We start from the raw sequence: 14,353 nt of genomic DNA, 5'->3' as shown, positions 1-14,353 counted from the left end.
ACACACACACACACACATATACTGTATAAGGGTTTGGCTAGCTGATGAGAGCAAAATAGCTTGAATTAGATCTATACTAGTCTCCCTTCCTTTTCATTATCAGCAAAAATATGTTACACATATTTTGTCGGCTATAAAATTTTAATCATTTTGGATATAGCCCCTGGAGAGGCCAAGAGGCAAAAAGGAAGCAGTATGCTCCCTCTCGTATTTGGGTATACCAGGATGATTCGACAAGGAAATAAGCCTATAATTCTTCCCTGGTACAAGTTGAGAGGAGCAAAACCTGTGGTCTAGAGAGGTTAAAACTGCAAACTCCCCAGGTTCAAATCCCGGTAAGCGTATGGCTAGCTGATGAGAGCCTAATAAGCTCAAAATAGATCTATACTAATCCCTCTTCCTTTTCATTATCAGCAATAAATAGATATAACATTGTTTATATACTTAAGATGGGTACATTTTGTCCACGTTTTATATATATAAGATGGGTATTGACAAGAGGGAACATTAGGACAGGGGACGGAAGGCACGCTGGTGCACTTATGCACGCTCTTACTGACCTCTTAGGAATTCCTGTGAGGTCAACAGTGGACAGTCTGAGAGTAAAATTTTGGGGGCTTGATGATGAAAGCACAGAGTCAGGTAGTGAGTTCCAGGCATTAACCACTCGGTTGCTAAAGTCCTATTTTCTACAGTTAAGTTTGGAGCGGTTCATTTTTGAGTTTGCATCCGTTGTGTGCTCGTTTATTGTTGTGGTTGAAGCTGAAGTAGTCATTGACAGGAAGGGCATTGTAGCCTTGAATTGAAAAGAAGGGGGAAAGAGGGAAAGGAAGAATGGAAGGGAAGAGAAAAGGGATGGAACAAAATGACAGGAAAAAGAAAAAGGGAGGGAAGAAAGGAGAAAGAAGGAAAAGGGAGACAGAAAGAGAGAGGAAAAAAGGAAGGAAAGAAAGGAGAGAAAGAAAGGAAGAGAAAGAGACAGACAGACAGATAAGGAGAGAGAGAGAAAGCAAAATAGAGAGATGGATGCAAGTTTTAACCCAACAGTGTTGTTTTCTTCAGCTACTTTATTATTATTATTTCTTGGATTGATTTATTAATAACATTTCCATAAAGCTCAGTGTAAACTTTTACAGTCAATCTCACAACAATAAAAATGTACAGTAATAGAACGAGGGGAAAAGTGTGAACATTAGAACAACAGACAAATAAAACATTGCAACTGAAATTTAAAATCCTATCCTGTACACACGCAGGCTGATTGTTGATTTCTACTTGGCCCTATTAGCTTTTTCCTCATTGTTTGTTTGTTTGTCGAACAAATATAGGATAGTGGTTTGTATAAGCATACCATAAGCAGAGTAATGATTAAAAAAAAGACAATAGGACAGTAGGACAGGGATGGTAGGCACAATAGTGCGCTTATGCACGCCCCTTATAGACCTCTTAGGAATGGGATGAGTTCAACAGAAGACAGTCTAAGGTTAAAGTTTTTGGAGTTTGGGGAAGAAACTAGAGTCAGGTAGCGCATTCCAGGCATTGGTCAGTCTGTTGCTGAAGGCGTATTTTCTGCAGTTGAATTTGGAGTGGAATAGAATATGGAATACTGTAGAATGGAATATGGAATGGAATATACAGTAATATGGAATAGAATGGAATATGGAATAGAATATGGAATGGAATAGAATAGAATTAAAATTAGAATTCTTTATTGGTCAAGTGTGATTAGACACACAAGAAATTTCTCTTGGTGCACATGCTCTCAGTGTACATAAAAGAAAAGAGACATTTGTCAAGAATCATGCTGTACAACACTTAATGATAGTCCGGGGATAGGACAGGATAGGATAGGATAGAATAGAATTCTTTATTGCCCAAGGAACTTGTCTTGGTGCATATGCTCTCAGTGTACATAAAAGGAAAAGATACATTTGTCAAGAATCACGAGGTACAACACTTAATGATTGTCATATGGGCCAAATAAGCAATGTGGAAATTAGAGAGCAATCAATATTAATAAAAATCTTAGGATACAAGCAACAAGTTACAGTCATACAGTCCTAACCCACTTAGGGTTAGGACTGTATGAGTCCTAACCCTAAGTGAAAAGGATGATGAGAATGATGAGAAAAAAGCTAGTAGAAATAGAAGTGCAGACTTAGTAAATAGTTTGACAGTGTTCAGGGAATTATTTGTTTAGTAGAGTGATGTCGTTCGGGGGAAACAAACTATTCTTGTGTCTAGTTGTCTTGGTGTGCGGTGCTCTGTAGCAACATTTTGAGGGCAGGAGTTTACATTGAGTTGGAATCTATTCCGTGCTCGTGTGTTGTCGCGGTTGAAGGTGAAGTCGTCACTAACAGGAAGGACATTTTGGTATATGATTTTATGATCAATCAGTGTTCTCTTGGTTGGAAAAAGAGAAGGAAAATAAAAACTATTTCTCCATCTCGTTTTGGGAGAGAGAGAGACACACACACACCGACCCAACCGAGCGCAAAGGTTGGGCCGCGCGTCCTGGAGACGCGATCCAAAGTCCACATACAAGCCCTTATTGACTCTCCGGGCGCCGGCGCTTCCTCCTTTCGGTCCCTGCCGGCTCCTCCCTCCGTCCGTCCTTCCCGGAGACCGCGGCCCGAGCTCCCCTCAGCCAGCCAATGGTCGGGAGGCGGGCGCGCGCGAGAGGAGAAAGCGAAACTTCTCCTCAGGCCTTTGCCCTCCCCGGAGGCCGCCCGCGCTGCAGAGCTGTTTCCGCGCCGCCTGGGAGTCTCGGCGACGCGGCTTCCCAGGATGGGGGTCACCCAGTCGGTCGGCTTGCCCCACGGGAGGGGCGCCTACCCGGTGGGCTGCACCGACGTGATGGTGGGCCAGAGCCCCAAGGTCAGAGCGCGCGCGGGCGGCCGCGGGGCGGGAGGAGGAGGAAGCGGGGTTGGGGCTGAGACCGATGGTTTGGGGGGGGGAGGGGGCGGTTCCTGGCGGGACCCGGGGAAGAGCCTTCTCTGTGGCGGCCCCGACCCTCTAGAACCAGCTCCCCCCAGAGATCAGAATTGCCCCCACCCTCCTCGCCTTTCGTAAGCTCCTCAAAACCCACCTATGTCGTGAGGCATGGGGGAATTGAGATATTCATTCCCCACAGGCCTATACAATGCATGGTATGTTTGTGTGTATGTTTGGTTTTTAGTTATTTTAAATATTAGATTTGTCATATGACCTATAAAGCCCTTCATGGCACTGGACCAGATTATCTCCGGGACCATCTTCTGCCGCACGAATCCCAGCGACCAGTTAGGTCCCACAGAATGTTATTTGGTGGGACCTAGTGGAAGAGCCTTCTCTGTGGTGGCCCCGGCCCTCTGGAACCAACTCCCCTCAGAGATTAGAATTGCCCCCTCCTTCCTCGCCTTTCGTAAGCTCCTTAAAACCCACCTCTGCCGTCAGGCATGGGGGAACTGAGACATTCCTTCCCCCCAGGCCTTTACAATTTATGCATAGTATGTTTGTTATGTATGTTTGGTTTTATAATAAGGGTTTTTAGTTGTTTTAGTATTGGATTGTTACATGCTGTTTTTATCACTGTTGTTAGCCGCTCCGAGTCTACAGAGAGGGGCGGCATAAAAATTTAATAAATAAATAAAATCGGGCTCTGCGCTTCCATGGGAACCCCGGAACGGAGGGTGAAGTCAAACGGAGGCCTCACCTAGCCTTATATTGGAAGTTGGGAATGGTCCTCCAACCCTGGAAGTTTTCAAGATGATGTTGGATAACCATTTGTCGGGCTAAGCATGCCTAAGCCAGGGTGTGTGTATGTATGTATGTATGTAAAGTGAACACAAGAACAAAGGGGCACAATCTGAGGTTAGTTGGGGGAAAGTCTTGAGGGTAAAGTTTTGGAGGTTAGGTGATGATACTGAATATTGAGTTCCAGGCATCAACTACTCGGTTACTGAAGTCTCCGGGACCGCCTTCTGCCGCACAAATCCCAGTGACCAGTTAGATCCCACAGAGTTGGCCTTCTCCAGGTCCCCTCGACTAAAGAATGTCATCTGGTGGGACCCAGGGGAACAGCCTTCTCTGTGGTGGCCCCGACCCTCTGGAACCAACTCCCCTCCCCGGAGATTAGAATTGCCCCCACCTTCCTTGCCTTTCGTAAACTCTCCCCCAGGCCTATGTAGTTTATGCATGGTATGTTTGTGTGTATGTTTTGCTTTTTAAATAAGGTTTTTTTAGAGTTTTTAAATACTGTAATAGATTTGTTATACATTGTTTTTATAATTGCTGTAAGCCGCCCCGAGTCTACGGAGAGGGCGGCATACAAATCTAATAAATAATAATAATAAAAAATAATAATAATAATTTACTGCGGTCGAGTTTGGAGCGGTTTGCTTTAAGTTTGTATCTGTTGTGTGCTCGTGTGTTGTTGTGGTTGAAGGTGAAATAGTGGTGACAGGAAAAACGTTGTAGCGGATGATTTTGTGGGCTATGTTTAGGTCGTGTTTAAGGTGAGGTAGTTCTAAGCTTTCTAAACCTAGGTTTGTAAGTCTAGGGTATACTGTTGAGAGTAAAGGAGTAGAGGGCTCTTCTAAGTCAGTGTTTCCCAACCTTGACAACTTGAAGTCCAGATATCTTCAAGTTGCCAAGGTTGGGAAACACTGTTCTAAGTAAAGTATCTCTGGATATTTTCTAAAGTGTTTTCTAAAGTGTTTCACAGGTACAAATTTCAGACAAACACATGTTTGAAAATTCAAAACAATGTTCTTTATAATGAAAATTCACTTAAACCAAGCCCTCTTTTGGTATAGCAAAGAGCCCTCGTCTCCAAACAAACTGGTAATTTGTACAAGTCCCTTATCAGTTCTGTGATACTTAGCTTGCAGCTGTGAGGCAATTCACAGTCCTTCTTCTTTCACAAAGTGAAACACACTTTGCTCTGGTTTAGTTGCAAAGCGGGGAAAAATCAGCACACAAAAGGTCAAAGTCAGTAAAACAGGCATGAAACACAACGATCAGATAATCCTCCACAATGGCCAAACTCACAGGCTGCTCTTTATAGCAGCCTCACTAATGACCACAGCCCCACCCAACCACAGGTGGCCTCATTTTCTTTGATAATAATCTCTCAGTTGTTGCTGCCTATGCATCGCTCTCCGCATGCGTGGCTGCATCATTAACTTGTTCTGAATCCAAGGAGGAGCTAGAGAATTGATCTCCTTCTGAGCTGTCTGCCACACTCTCCTCCTCCCTGTCACTCATGTCTTCTTGGTCAGAGGAGCCTTCATCAGCAGATTCCAACCAGGAGCAAAACAGGCCTGCAGCATGTGGATGTCTCCCCCACATCCACAGTCCTTGGGGCAGGAGCTGGGCCAGAGCTAACCACAACAAAGTGTTTATGCCCGCAATGCCGTGTGGGTTCCAGACAGATGAGCTGTATTCAAGGATTGGTCTCCAAGGTCCCTTCCAACTCTGTTGTTGTTGTTATTGTTGTTGTTATTTTATTCACAAAAAACAGTAATACACAGCAAAGGAGATTGATATGCTGAGTTTCATATCACAATATAACAAGTCGAACACTTCCCAAGGGACTAGGACTGTGTGATGTATTTTGGTATGATGCGTGCAGATCCAAGTGCGGTGGCCTTTTGCAACTAACAGGTGGTGATTTGGGTCAATGTTTTTATTGTTTTCAAATGCCGGCTGAGGTCATTTGGCACAGCACCCTGTGTGCCGATTACCACTGGGACCACCTGTACATGTTTATGCCAGAATCGTCGTTGCTTTAGTAGTAGTAGTTGTAGTAGTAATAATTTTTATTATTTTATTCACAAAAAACAGTAATACACAGCAAACGTGATTGATATGCTGGGTTTCGTATCACAATATCACAAGTCGAACACTTCCCAAGCATCTAGGACTGTGTGATGTATTTTCGTATGATACTAGCAGATCCAAATACGGTGGCCTTTTGCAAATTGTGATTTTGTCATTGTTTATGGTTTTCAAATGTCAGCTGAGGTCTTTTGGCACAGCACCCAGCATGCTGATTACCACTGGGACCACCTGTACCGGTTTATGCCAGTCGTCGTAGTTCGATTTGAAGATCCTGATATCGGCTAAGTTTTTGTTGTTTTCCATCAATTCGGCTGTCACCTGGTATGGCGACATCAATGATCCACACTTTTTTCTTTTCCACAATCGGGAGGTCTGGTGCATTGTGTTTCGAAACCTTGTCAGTTTGAATTCGAACGTCCCAAAGTATTTTGGCATCTTTGTTTTCAACTACTTTCTCAGGTTTATAATCCCACTAGTTCTTTACCACTGGTAGATGGTAGTTGTGGCGCAGGTTCCAATGGAGCATCCGGGCCACATAGGAGAGAAGCAACTTAACTAAGGAGGAATTTCCTGACAGTGAGAACAATTAATCCGTGGAACAACTTGCCTCCAGAAGTTGTGAATTCTCTAACACTGGAAGTTTTTAAAAAGAGATTGGATAACGATTTGTCTGAAATGCTAGAGGGTTTCCTACCTGTTGTGGTTCAGCCTGAGTCAGATGAAAGACCAGCTGCGTCTCTGCTGGCTCCATGCCCGGGGGAGGATGAGAGCGGAGAGGAAAGTGACGAGGAAGAAAGGCCTGGGAGCCCTGGGGAGGGGCTCTCTCAAGCCAGTAGCTTGGATTCTCTAGAGTCTCTGGAGTCATTGGATGACGAAGCACAAGCTGTCATTAGTATGCGACAGAGACGCATAGATCAAAGGAGGAATCAATTGAAGAAATATTATCAGCGTTGAATGAGGAACACCAGGGGGTTGGGTGTGGTCCTCATTAGCAGGGAAGGGTTTATAAGGCAGGCAAACTCTTTCGGCAGTGTGGAGTGTTATCAGAGTGGAGTTGCTGTAATCTGCATTGTCTCTCAGCGTTTCTGTTCCTGGCTCGTGGCCCAGCAGCCTTGAAGACCCGTGGGAGGTGTATGTCTGTTATTTCAACAGCCTCGTCTTGGCATTAAGGATCCTGTGTTTATATATGAACAATTGCCTTCGTGTATCTATTTGGAGTTCCAGTGTTTTCCTGATTTGTAAGGACATTTTCTGTTGGCTTCTTTTCTCTTTACCATTATAAAACTGTGTTTGGATTCTACCGGTGTGTCTGGCTTATCTTTTTGGGTTGGTCATAGCTTCCGGGGTGACCCAGACAGAACACTACCTAAGGAGGGGGTTGGACTAGAAGACCTCCAATCTCCCAATTCTGCTATTCTGTTAAACTTCGAGTCCCAGAATTCTGGGGCTTGCAATCCATTCATCTTAAAGTTACTATGGTTGAGAAACATGCAATTAAGGCAGTGGTTCTCCACCTTTTAATGCTGTGACCTTTTAATACATTTACTCATATTGTGGTGATCCCCCCACCCTAACCATTAAATAATAAAATTATTAGGAAAGTTGGGTGGGTTCTAACTTAGCTCACTGCCGGTTTGCTTCCTCCTGCACTGTGTGGCCGCACCACGCGGGCGCATTGCGCAAAAAAATCTGAAAACAAGATGGCAACACATGCGCAGTGCCAAAAATTCAGCTTCTGCGCATGCTCAGAAGTTCCCATGATATAGATTCTTTTTTTTTTTTTTGCAGTACAGTGTTCCCTCGATTGTCACGGGTTCGAACTTCGCGAAATGTCTATACCACGGTTTTTCAAAAATATTAATTATAAAATACTTTGCGGGTTTTTTCCTTATACCATGGTTTTTCCCGCCTGATGACGTCATATGTCATCGCCAAATTTTTGTCTGCCTTTAATAAATATTTTTTAAAATAAACTTTAATAAATAAACATGGTGAGTAATAATCTAAATGGTTGCTAAGGGAATGGGAAATTGTAATTTAGGGGTTTAAAATGCTAAGGGAAGGCTTGTGATACTGTTCATAGCCAAAAATAGTGTATTTACTTCCGCATCTCTACTTCACGGAAATTCGACTTTCGCGGGCAGTCTCGGAACGCATCCTGAGCGAAAATCAAGGGAACACTGTAATCTATTTGCATGTGGGTGGGTTCACTTGGAGACGGATAGGGGAGTGATGTCTCGATTCCTAAGACCATAATGAATATGTGTTTTCCAATAGTTTTAGGTGACTCCTGTGAACGGATTGTTTGACCCCCCAAAGAGGTGGAGACCCATGGGCTGAGACCCACTGACTGAAGGGGATAGCAAAACCTTCTCACGCTCCTTCAGAAATTAATCCATAGCTTGCACACACCCCAAAAAATATTAGACTGTGCAACAATGAGTAAACTTACCTTAGAACTTCAGAACCATCAAGAAAAAGAATTCTATACTGTATGGGGGGAAATCTATAATTGGCTTGAAAGGAAAAGGAAATAGAGTGATATGGATATTACAGTGGGGGGGGAAAGTATTTAGTTAGACACCAATTGTGCAAGTTCTCCCACTTAAAAAGATGAGAGAGGCCTGTAATTGACATCATAGGAAGACCTCAACCATGAGAGACAACATGAGAAAACACATCCAGAAAAATCACATTGTCTGATTTTTAAGGAATTTATTTCCAAGTTATGGTGGAAAATAAGTATTTGGTCAATAACAAAAGTTCATCTCAATACTGTTGTGGTTGGCTCTGGCCCAGCTCCTGTCCCAGGGAATGGGGAGGTGGATGCAGGGGAAAATTCAACATGTCACAGACCTGTGTTATTGCCGACAGAGTCAGTTCAGAGTTTAGTTTCCTCGGAGGAAGAAGAAGGTGGGAGTGACTTGGAAGAGGGGGGCTTGGCACACAGCCAAGGCAGTCAATCTCCCTTATCTTCCATTGATTCAGATGAAGACGTCTTGGACCCACGCAAGCGCAGAATTATGCGTAGAAGAGACCAAGTAAGGACATATTACAGGAGGGGCCACCTGTGTTTGGGTGGGGCTCCAGTAATTAGGGCTGCTGCTATAAATAGCAGCGTGTGGGTTTGGCCGTTGTGGAAGAATATCTGATCGGACCTCTTCAGGAATCGTGCCTTAACTTTGTTTGTTGATTTTTCACGTCTTTGAAACCAATGCCGAGCAAAGTGTGTGGGTGTTTCACTTCGTGGAAGAAGAAGGGGTGTGAAGTTTCTTCACAGCTGCTAGCTAAGTACTTAATGACTGCTTAAGGGAAATTGTACAGACTGCCCCGTTGTTTTGGGACGAGTGCTCTTTGCAATACAAAAAGAGTGCTCAGTTTATTTTGAATTTTGTGATAAAGAACATTGTTTTGAATTTTCATACGTGTGTGTCTGAAATTTGTATCCTTGAATGTTTGGGACGCTCCTACCAGAGAGCCCGGCAGAACAAATACTTTGTTATATATCCTTTGTTGGCAATGACGGAGGTCAAACATTTTCTGTAAGTCCTCACAAGGTTGGCACACACTGTTGCTGGTATGTTGGCCCATTCCTCCATGCAGATCTCCTCAAGAGCAGTGATGTTTTGGGGCTGTCGCTGGGCAACATGGACTTTCAACTCCCTCCAAACGTTTTTTATAAGGTTGAGATCTGGAAACTGGCTAGGCCACTCCAGGACCTTAAAATGCTTCTTACGAAGCCACTCCTTCGTTGCCCCGGCGGTGTGTTTGGGATCATTGTCATGCTGAAAGACCCAGCCATGTTCCATCTTCAATGCCCTTGCTGATGGAAGGAGGTTGGCACTCAAAATCTCACAATCCATGGCCCCATTTATTCTTTCATGTACACGGATAAGTCGTCCTGGTCCCTTTGCAGAGAAACCGTCCCAAAACATGATGTTGCCACCCCCATGCTTCACAGTAGGTGTGGTGTTCTCTGGATGCAACTCAGCATTCTTCTTCCTCCAAACACGACAAGTTGTGTTTCCACCAAACAGTTCTACTTTGGTTTCATCTGACCATATGACATTCTCCCAATACTCTTCTGGATCATCCAGATGCTCTCTAGCAAACTTGAGATGGCCTAGACATGGATTGGCTTAAGCAGGGGGACACATCTGGCAATGCAGGATCTGGGTCCCTGGCGGCGTAGTGTGTTACTGATGGTAGCCTTTGTTACGTTGGTCCCAGCTCTCTGCAGGTCATTCACTGGGTTCCGCCCCATATGGGTCTGGGATTTTTGCTCACCGTTCTTGTGGTCATTTTGACCCCACGGGATGAGATCTTGCGTGTAGTCCCAGATCAAGGGAGATTATCAGTGGTCTTGTATTTCTTCCATTTTCCTTTTTTTAAAAAAATATTTTTTATTATTTTCATAAACAAACAGAACAAACATAACATATAACATTTAGTGGAGCTACAGTCGCTCCGCTCCGAATAGAAGTCATCATTATATTAAAAAAGAAAAAAGGAAAGATCTTACTGTTGTTTAACACCGTCTATAAAATATGTGAAGATATCAATTGTAACATAGTAAATAAAAACACATCTAAAAGTTTATAAAAATATATATAGAAAGTCTTAATTTATGAATTAAATCAAACAGATAAAAAAGATAAGAGAAGAAAAAAGAATTTACATTTATATTGTAAATAATCACTGTCTAATACGGTTTAACTACTAATTTCAAATATTCAAAGTAATATAACAACAAGCTTATCTCTTTTTCTTTATTTCCCACCAAGTGTATACCTTCTGCCAAATATCATAAAATTCTGATTCTTCTTGGTTATTTAACCGTCTCGTCATCATGTCGAGCTCGGCGCATTCTAAGACTTTCTTAAGTACCGTATGTCTGCTTCTTTTGGAATCTCAGTTTCCTTCCATTTTTGAGCAAACGCTATCCTAGCTGCTACTAACATATGAACTATTAAGTAGTATACGTCTTTGTTATATTTATTATTTGAAATACCCAATAAAAAAAAATTCTGGTGTTTTCTTGATTTCTTGCTGTGTTATTTCTCTTAACCATTTTTCTGTTAGGTTCCAGTATTCTTTTGCTTTTGAGCATGTCCACCAAGTATGATAATATGCGCCTATTTCTATTTTGCACTTCCAACAGTTAGGTGACTTAGTTTGAAACATTTTTGAAATTCTATTTGGTGGATTTCTTCCATTTTCTAATTATTGCTCCCAGAGTCGATTTCTTCACACCAACATCCTTGCCTATTACAGATTCAGTCTTCCCAGCCTGGTGCAGGGCTACAGTTTTGTTTCTGGTGTCCTTGGACAGCTCTTTGGTCTTTAGGATAGTGGAGTTTGGAGTGTGAGTGTTTTAGGTTCTGGACAGGTGTTTTTTATACTGATAACAAATTCAAACAGGTGCCATTACTACAGGTAATGAGTGGAGGACAGAGGAACCTCTTAACGAAGAAGTTACAGGTCTGTGAGAGCCAGAAATCTTGCTTGTTTGTAGGTGACCAAATACTTATTTTCCGCCACAATTGGCAAAGAAATTTGTTAAAAATCAGACAATGTGATTTTCTGGATGTGTTTTCCCATGTTGCCTCTTATGGTTGAGGTCTACCTATAATGTCAATTACAGGCCTCTCTCGTCTTTTTAAGTGGTAGAACTTGCACAATTGGTGTCTGACTAAATACTATCTCTATTCTATCTATTAATTCGATTTGCATGCCGCCCCTCTCCGTAGACTGGGGCGGCTAACAACAGCAAAAAGACAATATGAACAAATCTAATATTAAAAGTACTGTAATGTAAAAAAACCCCAATTTAAAAAACCAATCATACATACAGACATACCATGCATACATTTTATAAGCCTAGGGGAAAGGGAATATCTCAATTCCCCCATGCCTGACGACAGAGGTGGGATTTAAGGAGCTTATGAAAGGCAAGGAGGGTGGGGGCAACTCTGATATCTGGGGAGAGTTGGTTCCAGAGGGTCGGGACCACAACAGAGAAGGCTCTTCCCCTGGGTCCCGCCAAACGACATTGTTTAGTTCCCCCCCCCCCCCACTGTATAAAGAATATAAACCGAAGATACGGAAATGTAGAATGTAAATATGTTTATGTGTGGTATATGTGTTTTTGTGTTGTGTTTTGTTTTTAAAAATTAAATAAACTTTTTAAAAAAAAATCTTCAAAGAAAAACTAGAAAGTCCAGTTGCCTCTTGAAAAAGCACCTTTGGAACAACCCTGACCTGGATGACTGAGAATCTCCATAGACAGAGCTGGTACAGCCCAGAAGGCTTAGTAATGTTGATTTATCCTGGTCAGATATTTTGGGATAGCAGCACCTAACGCACCTATTACTATCTATCCATCCATCCATCCATCCATCCATCCATCCATCCATTTATTTATTTATTTATTTATTTATTTATTTATTTATTTATTTATTTATTTATCCAATACACAAATTCATAGGAAGAAAAATAGACATGTAGTAATATATATAAGGGTAAAAGTGAACTTAGAGGAGAGGATATATGAAAGGAAGAAAATATACAGTAGTCCCTCACCTATTGCTGGTGTTACGTTCCAGACCTGGCCGCGATAGGTGAAATCCGCGATGGGGAATTTATCGACTGATAGTACTTATTTAAGTATTTATATTGTAATTGTTTGGTAAGTTTTCATTGTTTTAAGTGTTTATAAAACCCTTCCCACACAGTATTTATTTTAGATACAGATTTAAATACAGTGATACCTCGTCTTACAAACGCCTCATCATACAAACTTTTCGAGATACAAACCCGGGGTTTAAGATATTTTTGCCTCTTCTTACAAACTATTTTCACCTTACAAACCCACCATTGACACTGGGATGCCCCGCCTCCGGACTTCTGTTGCCAGTGAAGCACCCGTTTTTGCACTGCTGGGATTCCCCTGAGGCTCCCCTCCATGGGAAAACCCCACCTCCGGACTTCCGTGTTTCTGTGATGCTGCAGGGGAATCCCAGCAGCACAAAAACGGGTGCTTCACTGGCAACAGAAGTCTGGAGGTGGGGTTTCCCAGCGAGGGGAGCCTCAGTGAAATCACAGCATCGCAAAAACACAGAGGTCCAGAGGTGGAGTTTTTTGCGATGCTGCAATTTCACTGATGCTCCCTTCGCTGGGAAACCTCACCTCCGGACTTCCGTTGCCAGCAAAGCGCTCGTTTTTGCACTGTTGGGATTTCCCTGCTGGGATTCTCCTGCAGCATCGCAAAAACACGCAAGTCCAGAGGTGTGGTTTTCCATGGAGGGGAGCCTCAGGAGAATCCCAGCAGCTCAAAATCTGCGTTTCGGCTGGCAAGAGGGGTGAATTTTGGGCTTGCACGCATTAATCGCTTTTCCATTGATTTCTATGGGAAACATTGTTTCGTCTTACAAACTTTTCACCTTAAGAACCTCGTCCCAGAACCAATTAAGTTTGTAAGACAAGGTATCACTGTATTTACAATTTTAGATTTTTTTTTTTTTTAAACCTGCCGATCGAGTTCGGCGGGCTGTTTAAATCTGCCGATCGGCTTCCTCAGAAACCCACGATGAAGTGAAGCCGCAGTAGGTGAAGCGCAGTATAGCAAGGGACTACTGTATATGATAAATGAGAGAAAGGAAAGACAATTGGACAGGGGACGAAAGGCACACCAGTGCACTTATGTACGCCCCTTACTGGCCTCTTAGGAACCTGGAGAGGTCAATCGTGGAGAGTCTAAGGGAGTATTTTGGGGGTTAGGGGTTGACACAATTGAGTCCAGTAATGAGTTCCACGCTTCGACAACTCGATTGTTGAAATCATATTTTTTACAGTCAAGTTTGGAGCGGTTCGTATTAAGTTTGAATCTGTTGCGTGCTCTTGTGTTGTTGCGGTTGAAGCTGAAGTAGTCATTGACCGGTAGGACGTTGCAGCATATGATCTTGTGGGCAATACTCAAGTCGTGTTTTAGGCGCCGCAGTTCTAGGCTTTCTAGGCCCAGGATTGTTAGTCTATTTTCGTAGGGTATTCTGTTTCGAGTGGAGGAGTGAAGGGCTCTTCTGGTGAAATATCTTTGGACGTTTTCAAGGGTGTTGATGTCTGAGATGTGGTATGGGTTCCAGAGAGATTGGTTCGAGCTTTGCCTTTCTTTTGCCACAGTCAGAATGGCTGCCTTAGGTTAAAGTTGAAGAAGAGAGTTTGCTTAGCGTTGGTTCCAGACTGGGCATCAATTCCGAATTTGCAATTACCGGTATTTCAGGTTATCTATGTAGGTAAAAAGGCTGTGGACCTGCACGTATATCTTGACATTGTGTGCTTGGGTGACTCATAGTTCCTAGGAAAGTCACATGACTTGTTTCTCAAGAAAAATCCAGTGCAAAGCAAACCCTTGCGGGACAACGTGCTAAGTCAGCCTTCTGTGACCCCTGTGTTCTCCTAGTGAATTCAGTACATCCCTTCAAGCAATATAGAAATAGAAAGAACAGAGTTGGAAGGGACCTTCTAATGCAGC

General features: G+C 42.9%; 1 protein-coding gene across 1 annotated transcript in view; it reads left to right on the top strand.

Moving 5' to 3' along the window:
• Positions 1–2,607: 2,607 nt before the first annotated feature.
• Positions 2,608–14,353, top strand: part of LOC139155589 (platelet-activating factor acetylhydrolase 2, cytoplasmic-like) — a 32,960-nt gene continuing 21,214 nt past the window's right edge. The window contains exon 1 of the mRNA XM_070730792.1: positions 2,608–2,877. Within this exon, the coding sequence (XP_070586893.1) occupies positions 2,788–2,877 (90 nt within the window). The 5' untranslated portion in view covers positions 2,608–2,787. The remainder of the gene's footprint in view (positions 2,878–14,353) is intronic.

Source organism: Erythrolamprus reginae, unplaced genomic scaffold, assembly GCF_031021105.1.
Source record: "Erythrolamprus reginae isolate rEryReg1 unplaced genomic scaffold, rEryReg1.hap1 H_31, whole genome shotgun sequence".
Lineage (NCBI taxonomy): Eukaryota > Metazoa > Chordata > Lepidosauria > Squamata > Dipsadidae > Erythrolamprus > Erythrolamprus reginae.
This window is presented reverse-complemented; position numbering and strand designations above follow the sequence as displayed.